General features: G+C 42.0%; 1 protein-coding gene across 2 annotated transcripts in view; it reads left to right on the forward strand.

Annotated features, from left to right (window-relative positions):
* The first annotated feature begins 6,114 nt into the window (after nucleotides 1-6,114).
* The window catches only part of ZDHHC2 (zinc finger DHHC-type palmitoyltransferase 2), a 128,747-nt gene continuing 111,734 nt past the window's right edge, over nucleotides 6,115-23,127 (forward strand). The window contains exon 1 of one of the 2 annotated variants that reach the window (XM_056558804.1): nucleotides 6,115-6,369. In XM_056558804.1, coding sequence (XP_056414779.1) covers nucleotides 6,243-6,369 — 127 coding nt within the window. In that variant the 5' untranslated portion in view covers nucleotides 6,115-6,242. The remainder of the gene's footprint in view (nucleotides 6,370-23,127) is intronic. The other variant, XM_056558796.1, reaches the window with a different exon arrangement.

Raw genomic sequence — 23,127 nt, forward strand, 5'->3', positions numbered from 1 at the left:
AATCCAGATATACAACCCTGGTCAAGTCTGGAGCCCCCCTCCTCATAAAAGCTGATCAGGTTAGTTTGACAGGACCGATCCCTCATAAAGCCATGCTGATATGGAGTCATACATTTATTTTTATGAAGATACTCCAAAATAGCATCTGTTAGAAAACCCTCAAACAATTTACATACAACGGAGGTTAAAATAACAGGCCTCTGATTCCTGGGGTCACCTTTTGACCCCTTTTTAAATATTGGCACCACATTTGCCATTTGCCAGTCCTAGGGAACAGTTACTATAGAGTCCCTGAATATTAAAAATAAGTGTCTGTCTATTACATTATTTAATTCATTTAGAAAACAGGGGTGAATGCCATCTGGATTTGGTGATTTGTCTATTTTGATTTTTTGTAGGCGGCACTGTACTTCTTCCTGGGTTAGACAGGTCACCTGTACTTTTACCTTATCTCGCTGTATTTCACCTGGCATTTCATTTTTCTCTGTGAATACAGTGGAGAAGAATTTTTTAATATATTTGCTTTTTCCTGATCCTCGTTTATAATTTCTTTCTCATCATTTTTTAAAGGGCCTACAGCTTCATTTTTAACCTTTTTGCTATTTATATAGTTAAAAAACATTTTGGGGTTAGTTTTACTCTCTTTGGCAATGAGTCTTTCTGTCTCTATTTTGCAGCTTTTATTTGTTTTTTTTTACATATTTTACATTTTTCTCTATAGCTTTTTAATGCTTCTTCACTTCCGTCCGGTTTTAGTAGTTTAACCCCTTAAGGACTCAGGGTTTTTCCGTTTTTGCACTTTCGTTTTTTCCTCCTTACCTTTTAAAAATCATAACCCTTTCAATTTTCCACCTAAAAATCCATATTATGGCTTATTTTTTGCGTCGCCAATTCTACTTTGCAGTGACATTAGTCATTTTACCCAAAAATGCACGGCGAAACGGAAACAAAAATCATTGTGCGACAAAATCGGAAAAAAAACGCCATTTTGTAACTTTTGGGGGCTTCCGTTTCTACACAGTGCATATTTCGGTAAAAATTACACCTTATCATTATTCTGTAGGTCCATACAATTAAAATGATACCCTACTTATATAGGTTTGATTTTGTCGCACTTCTGGAAAAAATCATAACTACATGCAGGAAAATTTATACGTTTAAAAATGTAATCTTCTGACCCCTATAACTTTTTTATTTTTCCACTTACGGGGCGGTATGAGGACTCATTTTTTGCGCCGTGATCTGAAGTTTTTATTGGTATGGTTTTTGTTTTGATCTGACTTTTTGATCACTTTTTATTCATTTTTTAATGTTATAAAAAGTTACCAAAATATGCTTTTTTGGACTTTGGAATTTTTTTTTGCGCGTACGCCATTGACCGTACGGCTTAATTAATGATATATTTTTATAGTTCGGACATTTACGCACGCGGCGATACCACATATGTTTATTTTAATTTTTTTTTACACTGTTTTATTTTTTTTATGGGAAAAGGGGGGTGATTCAAACTTTTATTAGGGAAGGGGTTAAATGACCTTTATTAACACTTTTTTTTAACTTTTTTTTTGCAGTGTTATAGGTCCCATAGGGACCTATAACACTGCACACACTGATCTCTCATCCTGATCACAGGCATGTATTAACACGCCTGTGATCAGCATTATCGGCGCTTGACTGCTCCTGCCTGGATCTCAGGCACGGAGCAGTCATTCGTCGATCGGACACCGAGGAGGCAGGTAAGAGCCCTCCCGGTGTCCGATCAGCTGTTCGGGACGCCGCGATTTCACCGCGGCGGTCCCGAACAGCCCGACTGAGCAGCCGGGATACTTTCAGTTTCACTTTAGAAGCGGCGGTCAGCTTTGACCGCCGCTTCTAAAGGGTTAATACCGCACATCGCCGCGATCAGCGATGTGTGGTATTAGCCGCGGGTCCCGGCCGTTGATTAGCTCCGGGACCCACGCGATATGATGCGGGATCGCGGCGCGATCCCGCTTCATATCGCGGGAGCCGGCGCAGGACGTAAATATACGTCCTGCGTCGTTAAGGGGTTAAATGCTTTATATTTGTCATTTATTGCCCCCTTAACATTTTTATTCATCCATATTGGTTTTCTTTTATTTCTGACCCTTTTATTCCCATAAGGTATATACATTGAGTACAGTGAGAATTTAAGATATTTTTAAAAGTCTCCCATTTAGTGTCAGTATTCTTGTTTTTGAGGACATTATCCCATTTTATATTGTTAAGGGCTTCTCTGAGCTGATCAAACTTTGCCTTAATAAAGTTCATTGTTTTTGTGGCCCCTCGAGAGATTCCCTTATTGAAGAACAATTTATAATGTATTATATTATGATCACTATTTCCTAGGTGTCCTTCTACTTGCACATTAGTTACTCTGTCTGGTCTGTTGGTTAATATTAACCCCTTAAGGACTAAGGGTTTTTCCGTTTTTGCACTTTCGTTTTTTCCTCCTTACCTTTTAAAAATCATAACCATTTCAATTTTCCACCTAAAATCCATATTATGACTTATTGTTTGCGCCACCAATTCTACTTTGCAGTGACATTAGTCATTTTACCCAAAAATTCACGGCGAAACGGAAAAAAAAATCATTGTGCGACAAAATCGAAGAAAAAACGCCATTTTGTAACTTTTGGGGGCTTCTGTTTCTATGCAGTGCATATTTCGGTAAAAATTACACCTTATCATTATTCTGTACATCCATACGGTTAAAATGATACCCTACTTATATAGGTTTGATTTTGTCGTACTTCTGGAACAAATCATAACTACATGCAGAAAAATGTATAGGTTTAAAAATGTCATCTTCTGACCCCTATAACTTTTTATTTTTACACGTACAGGGCAGTATGAGGACTCATTTTTTGCGCCGTGATCTGAAGTTTTTATCGGTATGATTTTTGTTTTGATCTGACTTTTTGATCACTTTTTATTCATTTTTTAATGGTATAAAAAGTTACCAAAAATAAGCTTTTTTTGACTTTAGAATTTTTTTGCACGTACGCCATTGACCGTGCGGTTTAATTAATGATATATTTTTTTCATAGTTCGGACATTTACGCACGCGGTGATACCCCATATGTTTGTTTATTTTTTTTTACACTGTTTTATTTTTTTTATGGGAAAAGGGGGGGGGGGTGATTCAAACTTTTATCAGGGAAGGGGTTAAATGACCTTTATTAACACTTTTTTTTACTTTTTTTGCAGTGTTATAACACTGCACACACTGATCTCTCATCCTGATCACTGGCGTTTATTAACACGCCTGTGATCAGTGTTATTGGCGCTTGACTGCTCCTGCCTGGATCTCAGGCACGGAGCAGTCATTCGTCGATCGGACACCGAGGAGGCAGGTAGGGGCCCTCCCGGTGTCCTGTAAGCTGTTCGGGACGCCGCGATTTCACCGCGGCGGTCCCGAACAGCCCAACTGAGCAGCCAGGTCTCTTTCACTTTCACTTTGGAAGCGGCGGTCAGCTTTCTGTGGTATTAGCCGCGGGTCCCGGCCGATGATGAGTGCCGGGACCGACACGATATGATGCTTCATATAGCAGGAGTCGGCACAGGACGTAAATATACGTCCTGCGTCGTTAAGGAGTTAAGTCTAGTAGGGCACCCCCTCTGGTCGGGCCCTGCACCATTTGGGACAGATAATTGTCTTTAGCTATAGTCAGAAACCTGTTTCCTTTATGAGATTGACAGGACTCAGTCTCCCAGTTTATATCAGGTTATAGTTAAAGTCCCCCATTATTATCACATCATTCTGATTTGCTGCCTTGTTTATTTACCTCAGTAATTGATCTTCTGCCTCTTCCATTATGTTTGGTGGTTTATAGCAAACCCATATGAGAATTTTTTTCATTTTTATCTCCGTATATTTCTACCCATAATGACTCCACATTATCATTTCCCTAACAAATATCCTCCCCCAGTGCGGCCTTCAGACTCGATTTCACATAAAGACAAATTCCTCCCCTTTCCGTTTTGTCCAATCCTTCCTGAATAGACTATGGGGGGTGATTTATCAAAATGTGTCCAGAGGAAAAGTTGGGTTGCCCATAGCAACCAATCAGGAAAAGTTGAGTTGCCCATAGCAACCAATCAGATTGCTTCTTTCATTTTTCAGAGGCCTTTTCATAAATGAAAGAAGTGATCTGATTGGTTGCTATGAGCATGTCAGCAACTTTCCCTCTGGACAGGTTTTGATAAATCTCCCCCTATAATCCTGTATGTTGACCGCCCAGTCATGTTTTAGGCTCAGAATTTGTGCTAGGGTCCCATCCTAAATGAGGCCACCTCCCCGTGATAGATAGGGGACATGTTTTGATCAAAAAGTGCGCTAAGAGCCTCAATTTTTTGACCAGTGTGTGCTGCTGTAATCCTCTTTTTTTGTATACTATGTGTATTGTACATTAAAATCAATGGGGCTCTGCAGCCGCAGAATGTCTGTGTAAAATATTCCAGTGGAATACCGCGCTGACATTTCATCGTGTGAACAAACCCTTTTCTGTCATTTTTATTTTAACCTAAAATAAAGGCTACAAAAAACTGTCCTGTCATTTTGCGCTCCTACAATGCAGTTTTTGTGGCGTTTTTTTCAAAAATAGTGGGTTTTAGTCATGGCATTTTTTTCTTTGGCGTTTTTCCCCCTGTATTTTTATTATGACAAGCCATGTGATTCTTTCATCATGTGACTCAAGGATTTTTATTAAAGAAATGGGGGAAAACACCAGAAAAAATGCTATTGCTAAAAACACATAGCATTTTTTTGCTCCCATAGACTTCCATGGGAGAAAAACACCATAGCCTCAACATGCTGCTATTTTGGAAACTGCGACTGAGCCCAGAACTGCCGAAAAAACGCCAAAGAGAAAAACGGCAAGTGGGTTTGGCATTTCATAAATCCTTTCGGACTTTCAGATAACATGTGGCCACTACATTTTTTCACCCAAAAAAGCGCAGTGCCCCATTTGTAGCGTTTTTTTTGCACAAAGCTGAGGCTACGTTTCGACTTGTTTTTTTTTTTATTTTATTTTTTTGTCACATGGCGTTTTTTTGATCAAAAAGCTGTAAATCAATGGGAAATCGCAAAATAATTTTTCCACTTGGCGTATTTCATTTATTTATTTTTTTATCCTTTTGGAATTTTTTCACTCTTTTTTGGCATTTTTCAGCTCCTTGGCAATTTTGTAGCATGTTGAGCCTGTGGCGCTTTTTTTGTCAAAATCTTAGGCTAAGTTTCTACTTCTATTATTTATTTTATTTTTTTAAATTGCCAAGAAAAACGCCGGTTCTGCCGCATGGCGTTTTTTCAGCCAAAAAACGCTGCGGCCAGATGTTAGCTGTAAATCAATGAGAAATCACAAATTTCTTATTCCACTTGGCGTTTTTTTTTAAAATCCTTTTGGAGTTTTTTCACTCTTTTTTGGCATTTTCCAGATCATTGGTAATCGCAGCATGTTGAGCCACTGGCGATTTTTTTTGTCAAAATCGTGGTGTTTTTTCTCCCATAGAAGTCTATGGGAGTGAAAAAACGCCATGTTCGTTTTGCATTTGCTTTTTTTTTTTGGCGTTGTTTTCTCTGTGAAAACTGCCAAGGTGCAAAAAATGCAATTTCCTCATAAATGAGAAAAAGCCAGAAAAAAAGCGCAAAATGCAGGAAATTGCAAAAACGCAGGACAAAAAAAAGCAAGTGAAAACTTAGCCTGAGGCAGGCCTGAGGTCACATCTGCACTGAGGGCTCTTTTAGTACAGTGGTCTCCAAAATGTGAACCTCCAGCTGTTGCAAAACTACAACTCCCAGCATGCCCGGACAGCCGAAGGCTGTCCGGGCATGCTGGTAGTTGTAGTTATGCAACAGCTGGAGGGGAACAATTTGGAGACCACTGTTTTAGGAGACATATTTTCTCTGCAATGCATGGTCCTACACGTTATTATGGGGTGCAGTATAAAGCATATGAGACCCTGTGTCCCCCCACTCCAATGACAGGTAGGTACAGCTCCGTATAGACATGGCGGGGTGAGGTGGGCACTGCCAGGCAGAGAGTTGTGAGGCGCAGAGGCTGCTGCAGCTTGGTGTACGGGAGAGGGCGGGGCGAGGGGCGTGGCCTGCGCTCAGACACAAACACATTCATACGCTGCGCTGCATTGCCCGGACTGTGGGCACCAGACAGCGGGCACCACAGCTGACCTCCCCCTGCCCATGAAGAGGCCCCGGATGGATAATGGCGCCGTCGGGCCCTAGCAGCGTGAAGAGAAGGTGCAGGAGGTGCCTGTACTGGATCCCGGTGCTCTTCATCTCCATCATCGTGTGCTGGTCCTACTACGCCTATGTCATCCAGCTGTGTATAGGTGAGCCCACCCGCCCCCTGGCACCTCACCCTGTGCCCTGCTGCTATACATGGCGCATGTCCCTGGGGGCTCAGAGCTAAAAGTCAGCACTTAGTTGTAGTCAAAGGGGGGGAGGAGGGGGGCACCAAGATGGCAGCTTCTGTGCCATAGAGTGGCAACTGGTGCCAACTGCTGGAAGTTTTCCTTGTGACAATTTTGGTGACAAGTGATGATGTTGCTGCATTATCATAGTCCAGAGAAGTCCATGGATTGTGATATTGTAGGCGATTGACTCCTAAAAATGGTTATGCCACTTTAAAAAAATAAAATAAATAAATCCCATACCGCCCATCCCTGTCGACCACCACTTACTGGATTCTAGCCTTATTTCTCCACTTTTATCTATTAAAATAGTGGCCACATGGAAATGACTATTCCTATGTCCCAAGTGGCTCTTGATCAAATTCGCTGCACCTTTTATGTAGATTTGTTGCAGAATCGGCGGCGATGGCGGTAACAGGTGCAGGTAATCCGCATCCGATGAATGGGAAAGATTTCGCATCAGATCCACCGAGTGTATGTATACCCAAAGACCACGAGCATGCACTGTATTTTCAGCCTCGAGAATTTTTATTTTACCTGCAAAAAAAAGTTTTCGACTTTTCGGGACGTTTACGTCACATAGAATTACTGCGCCTCTGCATTATGTTGCGCTTGAATTAGGCGACGACTCCATTCATTTGTATCCCACACTAAGGCCAAAACTACACCCCCCCCCCCCCCCCCCCCCGTACAACCATAGACATGTTATTGCGGCTGTACATCATGCTATCTTAGTGTTTCCCAACCAGGGTGCCTCCAGCTGTTGCAAAACTACAACACCCAGCATGCCCGGACAGCCAAAGGCTGTCCGGGCGTGCTGGGTGTTGTAGTTTTGCAACAGCTGGAGGCACCCTAGTTGGGAAACCCTGTGCTATCTTTCAGTGATGTAGGATCAGAATACAATACTATACTCCTGCTGTAGTATTATTTGGAAAGGTTCTACAGGCTAGGATAGCAAAATAGTCAGAATACGTTTCTTTTTTGTGCATTGCCCTCATATCACTACCAGTCACAGTAAGCGCTCATGGTACATTGGTAGCTAGCCAATATAATATATGCCCCTGTGCTGCCCTCCCGAAATAGTAGCCAGGACAGAGTAGCCTGGGAGAGTGCTCAGACCCAGGCCATATACTTAATATTGGGCCACAACTTAGGGGCCCTTCACAAATGTCAGAAATCTGCGCCAAATTTGACAGCAATCTGCATGCTATACATGTAAATGGGGTTACTGCAACCCTCCCCAAGAAATATAGGATTGAATGCAGAGCCGGCTCCACCTATAGGCAAATTAGGCAGCCGCCTAGAGCACCCTTTTAATGGGGGCACCGTTCTGCCCTCCGCAAGGAAGCTATTTCTCCAGGTCCTGATAGCAGCAAAACTGCCACCCCAGTAGTAAGGTGATTAGATGAGGAGGGGGTTTGTGACAGTGTGTCACTCCAGAAGTAAGGAGATTACATGAGGAGGGGGTTTGTTACAGTGTGTCACCCCAGTAGTAAGGTGATTAGATGAGGAGGGGGTTTGTGACAGTGTGTCACCCCAGAAGTAAGGAGATTACATGAGGAGGAGGTTTGTGACAGTGTGTCACCCCAGAAGTAAGGAGATTACATGAGGAGGAGGTGTGTTACAGTGTGTCACCCCAGTAGTAAGGAGATTGCGTGAGGAGGAGGTTTGCTACAGTGTGTCACCCCAGTAGGAAGGTGATTACATGAGGAGGAGGTTTGTGACAGTGTGTCACCGCAGGAGTAAGGAGATTACATGAGGAGGGAGTTTGTTACAGTGTGTCACTCCAGAAGTAAGGAGATTACATGTGGAGGTGCTTTGTTACAGTGTGTCACCCCAGTAGTAAGGTGATTAGATGAGGACGAGGTTTGTTACAGTGTGTCACCCCAGTAGTAAGGAGATTACATGAGGAGGCGGTTTGTTACAGTGTGTCACCTCAGTAGTAAGGAGATTACATGAGGAGGAGGCTTGTTACAGTGTGTCACCCCAGTAGTAAGGAGATTACATGAGGAGGGGGTTTGTTACAGTGTGTCACCTCAGTAGTAAGGAGATTATATGAGGAGGAGGTTTGTTACAGTGTGTTACATCAGTAGTAAGGTGATTAGATGAGGAGGAGGTTTGTTACAGTGTGCCACCCCAGTAGTAAGGATATTACATGAGGAGGGGGCTTGTTACAATGTGTCACCTCAGTAGTAAGGTGATTACATGAGGAGGAGGTTTGTTACAGTGTGTCACCCCAGTAGTAAGGAGATTACATGAGGAGGATGTTTGTTACAGTGCGTCACCCCAGTAGTAAGGAGATTACATGAGGAGGGGGTTTGTTACAGTGTGTCACCGCAGTAGTAAGGTGATTACATGAGGAGGAGGTTTGTTACAGTGTGTCACCTCAGTAGAAAGGATATTACATGAGGAGGGGGCTTGTTACAGTGTGTCACCTCAGTAGTAAGGAGATTACATGAGGAGGAGGTTTGTTACAGTGTGTCACCCCAGTAGTAAGAAGATTACATGAGGAGGAGGTTTGTTACAGTGTGTCACCCCAGTAGTAAGTAGATTACATGAGGAGGGGGTTTGTTACAGCGTGTCACCGCAGTAGTAAGGTGATTACATGTGGAGGAGGTTTGTTACAGTGTGTCACCCCAGTAGTAAGGAGATTACATGTGGAAGGGGTTTGTTACAGTGTGTCACCCCAGTAGTAAGGAGATTACATGTGGTAGGTTTGTTACAGTGTGTCACCCCAGTAGTAAGGAGATTACATGAGGAGGAGGTTTGTTACAGTGTGTCACCCCAGTAGTAAGGAGATTACATAAGGAGGAGGTTTGTTACAGTGTGTCACCCCAGTAGTAAGGAGATTACATGAGGAGGAGGTTTGTTACAGTGTGTCACCCCAGTAGTAAGGAGATTACATGAGGAGGAGGTTTGTTACAGTGTGTCACCCCAGTAGTAAGGAGATTACATAAGGAGGAGGTTTGTTACAGTGTGTCACCCCAGTAGTAAGGAGATTACATGAGGAGGAGGTTTGTTACAGTGTGTCACCCCAGTAGTAAGGAGATTACATGAGGAGGAGGTTTGTTACAGTGTGTCACCCCAGTAGTAAGGAGATTACATAAGGAGGAGGTTTGTTACAGTGTGTCACCCCAGTAGTAAGGAGATTACATGAGGAGGAGGTTTGTTACAGTGTGTCACCCCAGTAGTAAGGAGATTACATGAGGAGAAGGTTTGTTACAGTGTGTCACCCCAGTAGTAAGGAGATTACATGAGGAGGAGGTTTGTTACAGTGTGTCACCCCAGTAGTAGGGTGAGGCATGTCAATGGGAGGTGTCAAAAATTAGCTTTTGCCTAGGGTGGCCAAAATCCTTGCACCAGCCCTGATTGAATGGCAGTGGGGCTCATCCGTCTTCTTATATACCCACAGCATAAACCTGTGTAAGCTACAGATCTTATAGTAAAATACATACGGATTTGCAGTATGCAGTAAATATCCTTACAAACCAGTAGGGACCAAATGATATATTTTTATTCCATACGATGCCGGTGTGAGCCCCATAGCCTCCTGGTCAATGTGAATGCTGCATCATTGGGGAAATACACATTATACTTGCTGTAGATGGGTCATACATAGTTGTGATAAGTGTAATAGATATGAAATCATCTTATTTCTTTGCTGCTCATCTGTTCACTTCACCATGGATTTAAGTTAGCTAGTTATGCAGGAGGGCAGTGCCAGCTGCTGTGCCCCCTGTACCCGCTTGTCCTACATAGAAGTATATGGGGCTCCTCTTAATGTACTTACTTGTAGCTGGTGTAGGTTTGTTGTTGTGTCCTAGGTATCGTTTACTAATGTAACGTGGCCAAATATCAATAGTTTGGTTCTGAGTAGTAAATATTTTAGAACAATGGCAGAAATATTACAGCTTTAGGATGGCTTCGCACTGCGTCTTTGTCACCATTTCCATTATGTCACTTTTATTTTACTGTTTGCAAAAACTTACAACTTCAACTGTGCTATTGTGTACGTCGAAATGTAAAGCCCATTATGTGTAATGGGATTCCGCTGTTCCATTTATACATCAGAATGTTCGTTGCAGAAATTTAGCATTTCACAAAACTCAAAGACCTGTCTTTAAATGTTTGTGGGATTGCATGCAGAATCCCATTGGACTCAATGGGGCTTGACCTTTGGCAGAATTCTGTATTTATTGAACACAGAGTTTGGCCGCAGTTCCATTCAGTAAGGTTTGTGGAACGGAATTTGTACGAAATTGCGGATATTCCACTGTGAACATGGAAGCCTGTGTGTAAATATCCATAGTGCAGCCTTGTAGTTGTGCAGCATGTACACAAACATTTCCCATCCACTAACCCTGGTCACATAGGGACGTGTACCAAAACTAGTGCAAGGGATAAAACGGAGCTGCTGTCCATTGTAACCATATTTTATTATCCTCAGAAGTTTGAAATAACAAAATGACTTTGGATGAGTTATTCATTAAAATATCCTGTTTTATTTTCGTTCAGCTCCTATGCAGACACAGCTTCTCCATGGTAACAGACATCAGACACATTGGGCTTTGTTTGTAAAAAATGTCTGTCGGAGGTTGGTTACTATGGGTAAATAATCTGGTTTTTGCCTTAGATAGGTCAGTAAATCTGCCCCATTGTTGCCCATAGTGCTCATTTATAATTTCTTCATGGCGGGTTAGTGGCCAAGGGCAACAGACAGTTGTAACAGTTATACAGTTTTGATATGTGAGGGGGCGCTCACATCACGATTTGGGTATCTGATGCACTAATATATCGGAAAAGTCTCAAAATGGGGTGCTGATGTATCTGTGCGCAGACAGGCGTGGGGCCTATTTATTTTAAAGGGAAACTAACAGATGGATAAACATCACTTACCTAAATATGCAGGTGGTTATTGTGGGTGATCCTGAGTAAAATTACGTTTTCCTTACCCCCAATCCGTTCAGCCGTGCCTGAGATATAGCAAAATCTTGCAGTATGCAAATAAATAGTTAAATGCACTTGAGACGGGTTTATCAAGGTTTGGAGAGGTAAGCACCCCTCGCTGGTGAGGATCGCAGTCTGGCGCTGCAGGGAGGCTGCCACAAATTCACGGAGGGCAGCGGAGGTAAAACCAAGCAGGTTTATTGATTAAAATGTGTACAAAGACAACGCGTTTCCCAAGGAACCCCTTGCTTCGTCAGGTCAGACCTTCAGCACGAGACTGAGATCCTCACCAGCGAGGGGTGCTTGATCTGCCAGACCGCCATCTTTTGATGACCGGGACCAGGACGCAAGGCTACTACAAGGATTCCTTCTGAGTATCCTCACTTATACATGTGCATTACAGTGCCTGCAGCACAACACTGAAAGATGAGTGGAAAATCTCACCATCTACAGCATTTGACTATTATATGGGAAACGTCTGCACTTAGGCCCACATTTATCATTGTCTTTAGACAGTTTTTTGTGTTTAGAAAATGGGCAAAAAAGGAGCAAGCAGGGTTTATTTGTGCTTTTTATGTGCCTTTTTGTTTAGACATTTCTGCTGATTTTGAGTTGCAATCCACTGATTTTGGTAATACACATGATATGGACGGGATTTATCAACTGCGCCTTTTTGTGAAAAGGAGCAAAAAAGGCGCAAAGCCACTGAAAAGTCTCTAAAACTACACCGGCCCAGACTTAGCTTATCTTTTTGGTGTATGTGAAGAGAGAAATTTTAGAAAATGTGACCTGCACAAAATTTATCAAATGCTCTGTGACCATTTAATAAAGTTGGTTCTCCTGCACATTACCAGCACACAAAAAAAGGTGTCAAAAAATGCTTCACTTACACTACAATGATAAATGTGGGCCTTAGAAAGCGCCTTTTTTTCTGTTCCCTTTCTATACATGTATACTTGAGACGGGTTTGACGGCTAACTGCTGTCCCCTGGGTCCCGTTCGCGCAACCCGCTAGATGAGTGGGACAGCATAAACGGGACCCAGGGCATGTGTCAGATGGCATCTGCTGCGTTTTTCAGTCTGGGCCCCAAAGTGGTATACACTCTCAATGGCTGACTACATTTGGGTCATGAAATGAATGTAGCCCATGTCAGTTAAAGCACCAATAAATTGTTCCCCGAGAGCCCCCAGATTTTTTCAACGTCTGTGAATCGGATTACCTTATTGTGATGTGGACCCAGCCTATTCTCGCAGTGTTGCAGTCTCATACATTTTTTATTTGCCCTTTACTTTTACTAACGTACAATTTGGTATGTTAGCCAAAAGTATGGAACAGAAAAGACTCCACAAAAATCGATATTAAACCCACAGTTTTTCTTAGCGTTTTTTCTTCCCATAGAAGTGCATGGGAGAAAAAAACAGCAAGATTCTCTAAAACAAAAAAGGCCAGTCTCAGCATGCTGCTATTTTAAAAAATTGTCACGGAGCAAAAAAGTGTCAAGAGTAAAAAGACATCAAAAGAAAAAACGCTAAGTGGGTATTTTCCTATTGAGTCCTAGCTAACATCTGGCCTTTTCATGTTTTGCCCCAAAAAAATGCCATGTGGGGAATTTGGCATTTTTGGAAACGCAGCCTCAAGCAAGGATTGTTCCTGGCAGACCCTTGGAAAAAGAACCAGGAGAGGGGTGAGTATGGTTTTATTTTATTTTCCAGTCACTACCTGACCCCATGACAACATTTTCATAGGGGCTGGAAAACCCTATAGGGGTCCATCAGAGACGGGATATGCAGGGCAATGTCTTCCATTGTAACCAGAAACCTATTGGTAATTTAAAGGGGTACTCCCTTTTGTTCCGAACTCTTGGAGCGGGCGTCGGGGTTGGGACGTCACAGCTACACCCCTCGTGGCATCACACCATGCCCCCTCAATGCAAGTCTATGGGAGGGGGCGTGGCTGCTGCCACGTCCCCTCCCCATGACTCGCATTGAGAGGGCGTGGTGTGATGCCATGAGGGGCGTGGCCATGACGTCACGACCCCCGACGCCCGCAATCAGCGTTCTAAAAGAATCACGGTTGCTGCACAGAGATCGCAGGGGTCCTTTGGATAGGGGATAAGAGGTCTTGGGGCAGAGTATCCCTTTAAGCAAATACTAAACTCCACTTTAATGAATGAACTATATTAAACTTGTATAGATCCAGATTAGCGCAACCTTTAAGAGCCTCCCTGATCTGTTAGGAGATGCAGCCTCCACTGCAAAAATTACATTCTGTAGTCATCCATTAATCCCAGGGCCACTCAGCTCCTAGTAAATGGCTTCCATTAATATGAAGTATTCTGCACTTAAGGATGTTTCCTTATTGTATAACCTTAAAATGCTAATTTGGAATTAAGCGACGGAAAGCTCTAGGAGTGCTGTAATGTTTATGTGCCAGGCAGAAAATCAAGAAAGCCTTGTTTATAGGGTACAATGTCGCGGCTTTCTCTATACATGTATTCATTTATATGGAATGTATCAGACAATATGAATGGAACATGACCAGACACTTTGTTACAGTCACTAGTGTTCAGTAATATTTCTTTTTTATGGTACAGTACTGTACAGCCGGTTGTCTATAGTAAAGTTTCTCAGCATGTGGAATTAGTACCCTAGAGGCACATATCACAGGTGTAGCGCGTTCTTTGTTTTTCTGCTGTTTCATGCTGGCTGTTTTCTGGGCATTGTTGCAGGCTGATTATTTTATGTTGGCAGAGCCTAAAAGATATGCTAAGGCATGCACAGTGGTGAGCACTGGCGGTATTCACTTTTATTTTTTCCTGCTGGAGATACAGATGACTTCTTGTCACCTTTTCATAATGACCTGTTCATCTCATTTCATATAAATACTTGAAATGCTGTAATATGTCTTATTCCTCAAAGCATTCCTCAGAAGTTATTGCAGTGTGGCAGGACCCATTACCCTTCAAAAAGAGGCCACTGCCATTAGACAATACAGTTGCTGTGAAAGGGTGTACTTGTACTCCGTAAAATGTTAAAAGGGTTATTCACCATGAGGTGACTTTAGTACTTACCTGTCAGGCTTACCTGGTATGCTTAGGAAGGATCCCTTTTTGTCTTGGGGCTAAATGGCTGTGTTGTGAATCCACCATAACGCTGCTGCTTTCTTTTTGTGAAATGGCTATTACCTGTTTGAGTTCCTTCCCTCTAGCTACAAGTCCCAGGATCCCTTGTTTGTAAGTGTGAGGCCATTTTTCTCCTCCCACATATCAGCCACCCCACCAATTGCTGTACTGCTCCAGCCTCGAGACAACACACATTTTGTATGCTGCTAAAAATGAACATCAGCGTGAAGATCACATGAGAATTGCGAGACCACAATCACACACAGGTACAGAAACTATATCATGAGCTACACTAAATTGCGCCGCTATCGGTCCTTCGGTCCCGATCTCCTTCCTACTTACGTGTGACTGGATTGTCACACTGTGGTCAGCGTATCGCTGGCCGCAGCGATGTCCCGCCTCGGCCAGTGATAGGCTCAGTGCACTGTCATGTAAGGAGCCTGGGCCCCGCCCTCTCCCTGCTGTCTGGGCTCCTAATATGGCGCTGCGCTCAGCCTATCACCGGCCAAGGCGAGACATCACTGCGGCCAGCGATACGCTGACCACAGTGTGACGATCTGGTCCTACGGAAATAGGAAGGAGACCGGAGGCCTGAAGACCAATATTGGCGCAATGGTGGAATGGCGGAAAGGTGAGTTTATGTTTGTTTTTTGTTACTTTTTTTGCAGCCCGGGCACAATAGGAGCTTAAAAAGCCCGGCCACAATACTCCTTTAAGGGCTCGAGCCCAAACACATGTATGTTTGGAAAACCGGAATTAGTCCCAAGCTGATTATGTGACAATTGTGCCTGCGCTTGTCTGTTGCATGTATACATTTTGACAGGATGCCGACGTATATGTGGAACATGTCAGCAAATAGTAATGTAAATGAGTCCTAACATTCATATGAATGCCAGGACCCAAGGTTTCCCAGCAGAACATTTCTGCTGCCGTCAGCTTGTCTTTTGCCTACCATATCTCCTGATGCCATCTCTTCTCCAGGTAAGCAATGCTTACTGCTAATTATAGCATTGTTTTTGGTATTCACTGTAACACGCAGTTTGTGAAAAGCTTACTGTTTCCTTGTTGTCTGCCCATGAGCATGCTTTATTTCCAAAGCCCTGGCTTCATTGATGACAATTTATGTTGTTCAATGTGAGATGCTTTGTAAACTTCTGAAGATATAGATAAAGCAGATATTCCATACAGGTTACTTTCTGAGACATTTCTTGTTTGCCACGACCAGCCTTCATTTTTATACAAAAAAAAAATACTTTATTGATGTTTTAAAAGTACTGTCAATGGAGATGTATCTGCCTTCAGCGTTTTGTTACATCTCTATAACTCCTTTATACATTCTTTATATTCCACTTTTTGTTTCCCAAATTGTTCAAAAGATTTTTCTAAACAGCAGCTGATTTTCTTCCCTATAAGGCAGAAGAGTGACAGACTCACTGAATAGCAGATGTTAACAAGGGGAAACATTTTGCAATACATTCAGGGGGTTCTGCAGGAGCATAAAAATGATTCCCAAATTATAGATCACTTGTATTGCTCACACTTGCTAAAATGCTGCTATCTAAAATGTGGTCCCAAGCTGTTTGGATTTTTGGCACAATCCATAGCTTAAACTTTCCACTGCATCTGAACATCCCCTTAGATGAAGGAGAAAAACAAAACGGTGTGAAAACATGGATGGACATTTCACACATTTTAAAGGGGTACTCCGCTGCTCAGCGTTTAGAACAAACTGTTCCGATGCAAGTCTATGGGAGGGGGCGTGGCGGCTGTCACACCCCCTCCCATAGACTTGCATTGAGGGGGCAGGATGTGACATCATGAGGGGGCAGGGCTATGACGTCACGTCACGAGTCATGAGTGCTGCTGTGAAATAATATTTGGACGGAATTCCGCATGGACATTCTGACGTGTGAAAATACCCTAATGCTGATGGTGAAACCTTGTTTCCTTCAGGGGTAGTGTGGATGCTCTCTTTTATTTACAGGCTTGGGTGTAAAACAATACTTAGATATTTGTACTGACATTAGATAAATAGTCCTAATCACACAGAGCGGGAAGAAGCGTGTGGTTACCTCCATCCAACTGCAATACACAGGTTTTATTATAATTCTATAGAGCCCGATTAGAGCAACTAGACGGAGATCGCAGTGAAGTGAGTCAGGGAGTTAAGCGCACAGCCTCTTGCTACTCCCCTCTCGTCCTAACTCTTGGTGGGAACTGAGAACCCCACCAATCAAAAATGTTATTGTGTCTCTAACATGTAAAAATTTGTCATTTTGTTAAATGACAGAGACACTTAGGCCTTGGGGTGTTTATCGTCTGGACAGGCCAGTTATTGTCCTGTGTAAAAGCCCAGAGATCAACTGAAGAATGAGCAATTGCTCTTTTGTCAGCTGATCGCTGGGATTATGCACCCCTAAAAATCATTATTGGACGGCTGCACATTTCCACGTCTTCAGGATGATGTGCGGCAAACAATCATGTTCCTGAAGGACGCCATGTGTGGCCCCAGCTATACAATTATTGAGCCCTCTAAAATGCTTAATAAACAATTGCACTGTTCAATCAGCAATGGGTCTGCCCATCTGAAGGGCCTTTACATCTTCCCTGTTGCTTTATTTCAGTTTGAGACCAAGCACGTCTAAGCACGGTAACATGTCACCCAAAGAGGACCGGAAGTGTATGCAGTCGTGTCTCTGGCAGACTTCCCTTGGCCCAGGAGCGTGTAAACAGATTAGTGGCGGCTGCATGAGTCATGGACCTTTGGCTTCTGTCAGCTTTGTTCGATTATTTTCCTGAATGAAGTTGACGGGCATTACTCTTGTGTCATTTTTATGTGATTGTAATGACCCATCTGCTCCATTTAGGAAGAAAAGAACCAAATGTAGGCAATGGAGCATTGTTCTGGCCAAACTGCACAGGCCCCTTTGGTGGCAATCTTAGATCCAAGATCCCCACTAAAAATACCTTCTGACAGTTTGGATTATAGAAGATGTTTAAATCTCATGATATAGATACCGAAGTCCGGAAAGGGCAATTTACAGCGTTTTCAGCTTAAAAATACCTTGTTGATCATTTTTTCACTTCCACAAGTCCCTGTTGGTGCTGCTAATGTGTGCTTCTGGGGGCAGTCTCTGGACAGAATGGCAGCTGGCACAATAGTCTCTCCTTATATTTCCTTCAGGGGCAGTCTTCTCAGCTATTCCTCCTTACAAGACTCTGTGCCTTCAATGACAAGCAAGGCAGAAAGCCATTTGTACCGGCTGATCTGCAGAGACTTGGATGTAGGAAGTAGAGATGAGCGAACTTACAGTTAATTTGATTAGTCACAAACTTCTCGGCTCGGCAGTTGATGACTTATCCTGCATAAATGAGTTCAGCTTTCAGGTGCTCCGGTGGGCTGGAAAAGGTGGATACATTCCTAGGAGACTCTTTCCTAGAACTGTATCCACCTTTTCTAGCCCACGGGAGCACCTGAAAGCTGAACTAATTTATGCAGGAAAAGTCATCAACTGCCGAGAAGTTCGTGACGAATCGAATTTACTGTAAGTTCGCTCATCTCTAGTAGGAAGGTTAAATGGCGTGTGTGTCACATAGCTCAATAGGTGGACATGCATATTGTTATACACTGTTAACACCAGGTGGTGTCATGGATAATTTTCTAAAAGCATGTAAATGGGAAACAGTGTTATTTTTTCTAATCTATGCAATGGATACGATATCTTATAGTAGCAAAATCCCTCCAAAGGTGTTTCCCAAACAGAGTTCTTCTAGTTTATGCAAAACTGCAACTCTCAGCATGGAAACACTGCTCTAAATAAACAAATTAAAGGAGCGAAAGTTTAAGTATATATATATATATATATATATATATATATATATTTTATATATATATATATTTTATATATATATATATATATATATATATATATTTTCTTACTTTACTGGTATATGTAATACTAATTGTTACTATAACATGAGAAAAGTAAAAATAGAGATCTCAGAAATAGCTGTAAAATCTAGCCAGGCGGTAGCTGATTGTTCTCTATTATAGGTTCTCGGTGACATTGTGCAGTTGTGATTTGTAATATGGAGTCAGAAGCTAATTTGCGAAGATGAGTACTTGCACATAATTATACATCTAACCTTACTGACGTGACTAATCCAACATTTGTCCTGAAAGTGTCGGATTATATTTACAGCTGTGCTATGATTCCGGGTTTTATAAGACATTACACACTGTTCATAGTATAGATAAACCTCTATAGTTCTTTTGTTCTCTTTTTCTGTTTCTCTTGGTAAGATTTTTTTTTTTTTTTATATTATATATTTGTCATTTTATACATTACTTCATTTCTAGGTCTTATTCAGTATTGTACGCTACTATTTAAACAAGCCTACAGATATAGCCTAAAGGTCTGCATATACAAACAAGTACAAAGTGTCCTTTTTGTCCTGTTCATGTCACATTTTGTGACAAACGTCAGCAACCTGTCATAATGGGAGGCTGATATATAGGCAACTTGTTCCTGTGGGCCCTTTGTCTACGAGTCCAAGAAAGAAGGATTCACCATGCAGCAACAATGGACCTTTTGACGGTGCTTCAACCAGTATGGTCCACAGGATAAGTCCACACAGATCCATGATTCGTTCAGGAAATGGACCAAACATAGTCACTATTAGGCATCGTTCCATTAAGCCAATATGCCGATCCGGGCTATATGTTGCCATCTCTTTTCAACAGGTTGGTGACGTAAACCCCAGCATGGGGCACAAAGCATGAAAGGGGCCTAAGTTATACGATTTATATAATAAAGTGCCATTGATCGTACCTCAGAAAATGTTTCTAAGTCTTTGGAGGAAATTGTTCTTTTTTTATAGAACTGTATAGTAAATACTAGAAGGGTGACATATGGCGATAGGAGATTTCATAGTTGCATGAAAAGCTATGAACATCTTTGCAGATTTTGCACTGTATATACAGTGATCCCTCAACTTACAATGGCCTCAACATACAATAGTTTCAACATTCAATGGTCTTTTCTGGACCATTGTAACTTGAAACCAGACTCAACATACAATGCTATGGAATCTGCAAAATGTGTCAATGGCTGGAAGAACCGACCAATCAGAATGGATATTTCACTGGTAAAACCCCTGTATAACTGAAGTGCATGCACTGACTGATGTCTGGTAGCGCCCCCTACAGTACAGGGAGGTATTACATGTTCTGTACTCTTTACCTGTGCCAGGGTTAGCTGCTCCTTTGGACATCAGGTGAGGGCGGCTCCATTTTCATTCTTTTTTAGGACATAGCGTGTTCTGTACAGGACCATGAAGAAGCTCCTGTCCTCTACATAGACCAGTGTTTCCCAAAGAGGGTGCCTCCAGCTGTTGCAAAACCACAACTCCCAGCATGCCCGGACAGCCGAAGGCTGTCCGGGCATGCTGGGAGTTGTAGTTTTGCTACATCTGGAGGTACCCTGGTTAGGAAACACTGATATAGACAGTGATTTACAGCTCCCAGCAGATCTTTCTTACTTTTATGTAAGGATTTGCTTTATCTATATTAGTTATGTACTTATTTATCTTTAATCCTCACTTTTTCCTATTTTTGGATGACATTTTGGTGGCTGATCGCAGCCAGGGACCCGCCGGCAATGGCCGACGCCCGCGAGATCAATACAGATCAATACAGATCCCGGCATCTGCGGCAGTACGCGATTTCAATGAATGATCGCCCGCAGCGCTGCTGCGGGGATCCGATCATTCAGAACGCCGCACGGAGGTCCCCTAACCTTCCTCCTTCCGGCTCCCGGCGTCTTCTGCTCTGGGCTGAGATCGAGCAGACCAGAGCAGAAGATGACCGAAAACACTGATCTGTTCTATGTCCTATACATAGAACAGATCAGTATTTGCAATCATGGTATTGCTATAAATAGTCCCCTATGGGGACTATTCAAGTAAAAAAAAAAAAAATGTAAAAGTAAAATTCAAAAAAAAGTGAAAAATCCCCAATAAAAAAGTAAAACGTCCGTTTTTCCTATTTTACCCCCAAAAAGCGTAAAACATAAATTTAATAGACATATTTGGTATCGCCGCGTGCGTAAATGTCCGAACTATTAAAATAAAATGTTAATGATCCCATACGGTGAACGGCGTGAACGTAAAAAAAAATAAAGTCCAAAATTGCTACTTTTTTAATACATTTTATTTAAAAAAAAATTATAAAAAATGTATTAAAAGTTTTTTATATGCAAATGTGGTATCAAAAAAAAGTACAGATCATAGCGCAAAAAATTAGCCCTCATACCACCGCTTATACGGAAAAATAAAAAAGTTAGAGGTCATCAAAATAAAGGGATTATAAACGTACTAATTTGGTTTAAAAGTTTGTGATTTTTTTTAAGCACAACAATAATAGAAAAGTATCAAATAATGGGTATCATTTTAATCGTATTGACCCTCAGAATAAAGAACATACGTCATTTTTACCATAAATTGTACGGCGTGAAAACGAAACTTTCCAAAATTTGCTAAATTGAGTTTTTCTTTTTAATTTCCCCACAAAAATAGTGTTTCTTTTGGTTGCGCCATACATTTTATGATATAATGAGTGATGTCATTACAAAGGACAACTGGTCGCGCAAAAAACAAGCCCTCATACTAGTCTGTGGATGAAAATATAAAAGAGTTATGATTTTTAGAAGGTGAGGAGGAAAAAATGGAAACGTAAAAATTAAATTGTCTGAGTCCTTAAGGCCAAAATGGTCTGAGTCCTTAAGGGGTTAACCTATGTTTGGTGGCTGGTATCAAATTTCTTTGTCTTTCTTTTCTTTGGAAGTTTATTTTCTGCAGCCTGCAAAATGAGTGTTGTCTGTGACCTTTCCCAGCTTGCTGTGCGGCCCGAGACAATATATCACAAGTCAGATGTTGTTTGTGAAGCTGGCCCCCGCTGATATTACCCCCACACATGTGCATGCATTCACCATCACACAGATCCATAGCTTGAGTGGCAGGTTGTGCTGTGCTGCAATAGGTGGGGCATCCGATGCATGGGTTGGAAGTAAGTCCCACCTTGAAACAAAGGATCCTGAGGCCACGGAAACAGGAAGAAGCCAGTTCCAAAAAAACAATCCAGCAGCATGGTGGGGGATACAGGATACGACCATTTATCACCAACACAAGCACAGATCCTTGGTCCCTCTCTCTGTTCTCTTTAATACTAATCTAAGATGAAGTCTTTACAACCAAATAAAATTAATGTACGGTAAATGAGAGCTGAGCTTTGATTTGTGTTCAGGAGGACAGAAAGAGCAGCTGAGCTGTCTGAGAGCTCCTGTGATGGAATGAGCACAGAAAGACATTGGGGGGTATTTTCAAAGGATTTATGTGTTTTTTTCACGTAACTTTGGCACAATACTTTGGCGCAGTGTCTTTTTGCACCAAGGTTTGGTGCATCTTCTCCACTGTCATTTTTACAACTTTCTCAAAATCACCCAGTCCTGTGTGTGATTTCAACTTTAATCAGTAATTCATCATTTGCGCCAATTGATCTTTGGCGCAATTTTGGCGCAAATCCCGCTTTTTTGGGACAAATCCCCACCAAGAAATTTTGCACATGGAAAAAACACTTACCAATGTCAGAAAATGTAAAGGCGTCAAAATACATTAAAACGTTTTTCTTGTGAAAGCAGCGACGCCTCCGGGGCTGCTCAATACTATCCTGTGACATAGTTGTCTCTGAGGAACCTTCACCCTCCATTGAGCCAGCATTGGACATGACCACACAGGTTCAGGAAAGGTAAGCACTAAAGCAGTGGTCTCCAACCTGCAGGCCTCCAGATGTTGCAAAACATGTTTGCAACATCTGGAGGTCCGCAGGTTGAAGACCACTGCACTAAAGTAACAAAAAAAAAAAAAAAACTACCCAAGTTGAAAATAAAATCCATTTCACATGGTGACTATAAACCCCACAAAAGAAAATAACTCGTGTCGCTTGCTGATATACTGCAGGAGGGACTCCGAAATGGCTGCTCTACAGGGTAAAATACGCGTCCTCTGTCGCGGTACGTTCTGTGTAAAAGGCACTGTGAACAGCTGATTTCAACATTTGAGCCAAAATTACTAACAACTTGCACCAAATGATAAATTTGGTGCATGTCCACGAAAACCAAAGTGAAAAAAAAAAGGGTAAAAAGAAACGGTCAACAGGCAAAATTGATAAATACCCCCCATTGAGAAGTTTGTATTGTATGAACTCTGCAAGGTGCAGGAGAGAAGCGGTTAACAATTTTTAATTAAAATCACTTTTAATTATGACTTATTTAATACAGCGAAAACGATGCAATTGAAAATAATAAATGAATAAATAAATTTCCTTTAAGTACCACTTCCTAATCGAGTCATCCGTGCCGTCTTTTTCTTCCATAAATACCTAGACACGGGCGACTTCTCACCTTATTTTGCTCATTAGCGCAGATTAGCAGAATGTCACTTTTCATGTAGTAGAAGACTTATTTTAAGCATTCCGACTCTGCAAAAATCAAGTTCTTCTATGAAAGGATCGCCGTACCAAAGTGCATTTCCATTAGCTGGTTCAGCAGTC

The sequence above is a fragment of the Hyla sarda genome, chromosome 1 (assembly GCF_029499605.1).
Source record: "Hyla sarda isolate aHylSar1 chromosome 1, aHylSar1.hap1, whole genome shotgun sequence".
Lineage (NCBI taxonomy): Eukaryota > Metazoa > Chordata > Amphibia > Anura > Hylidae > Hyla > Hyla sarda.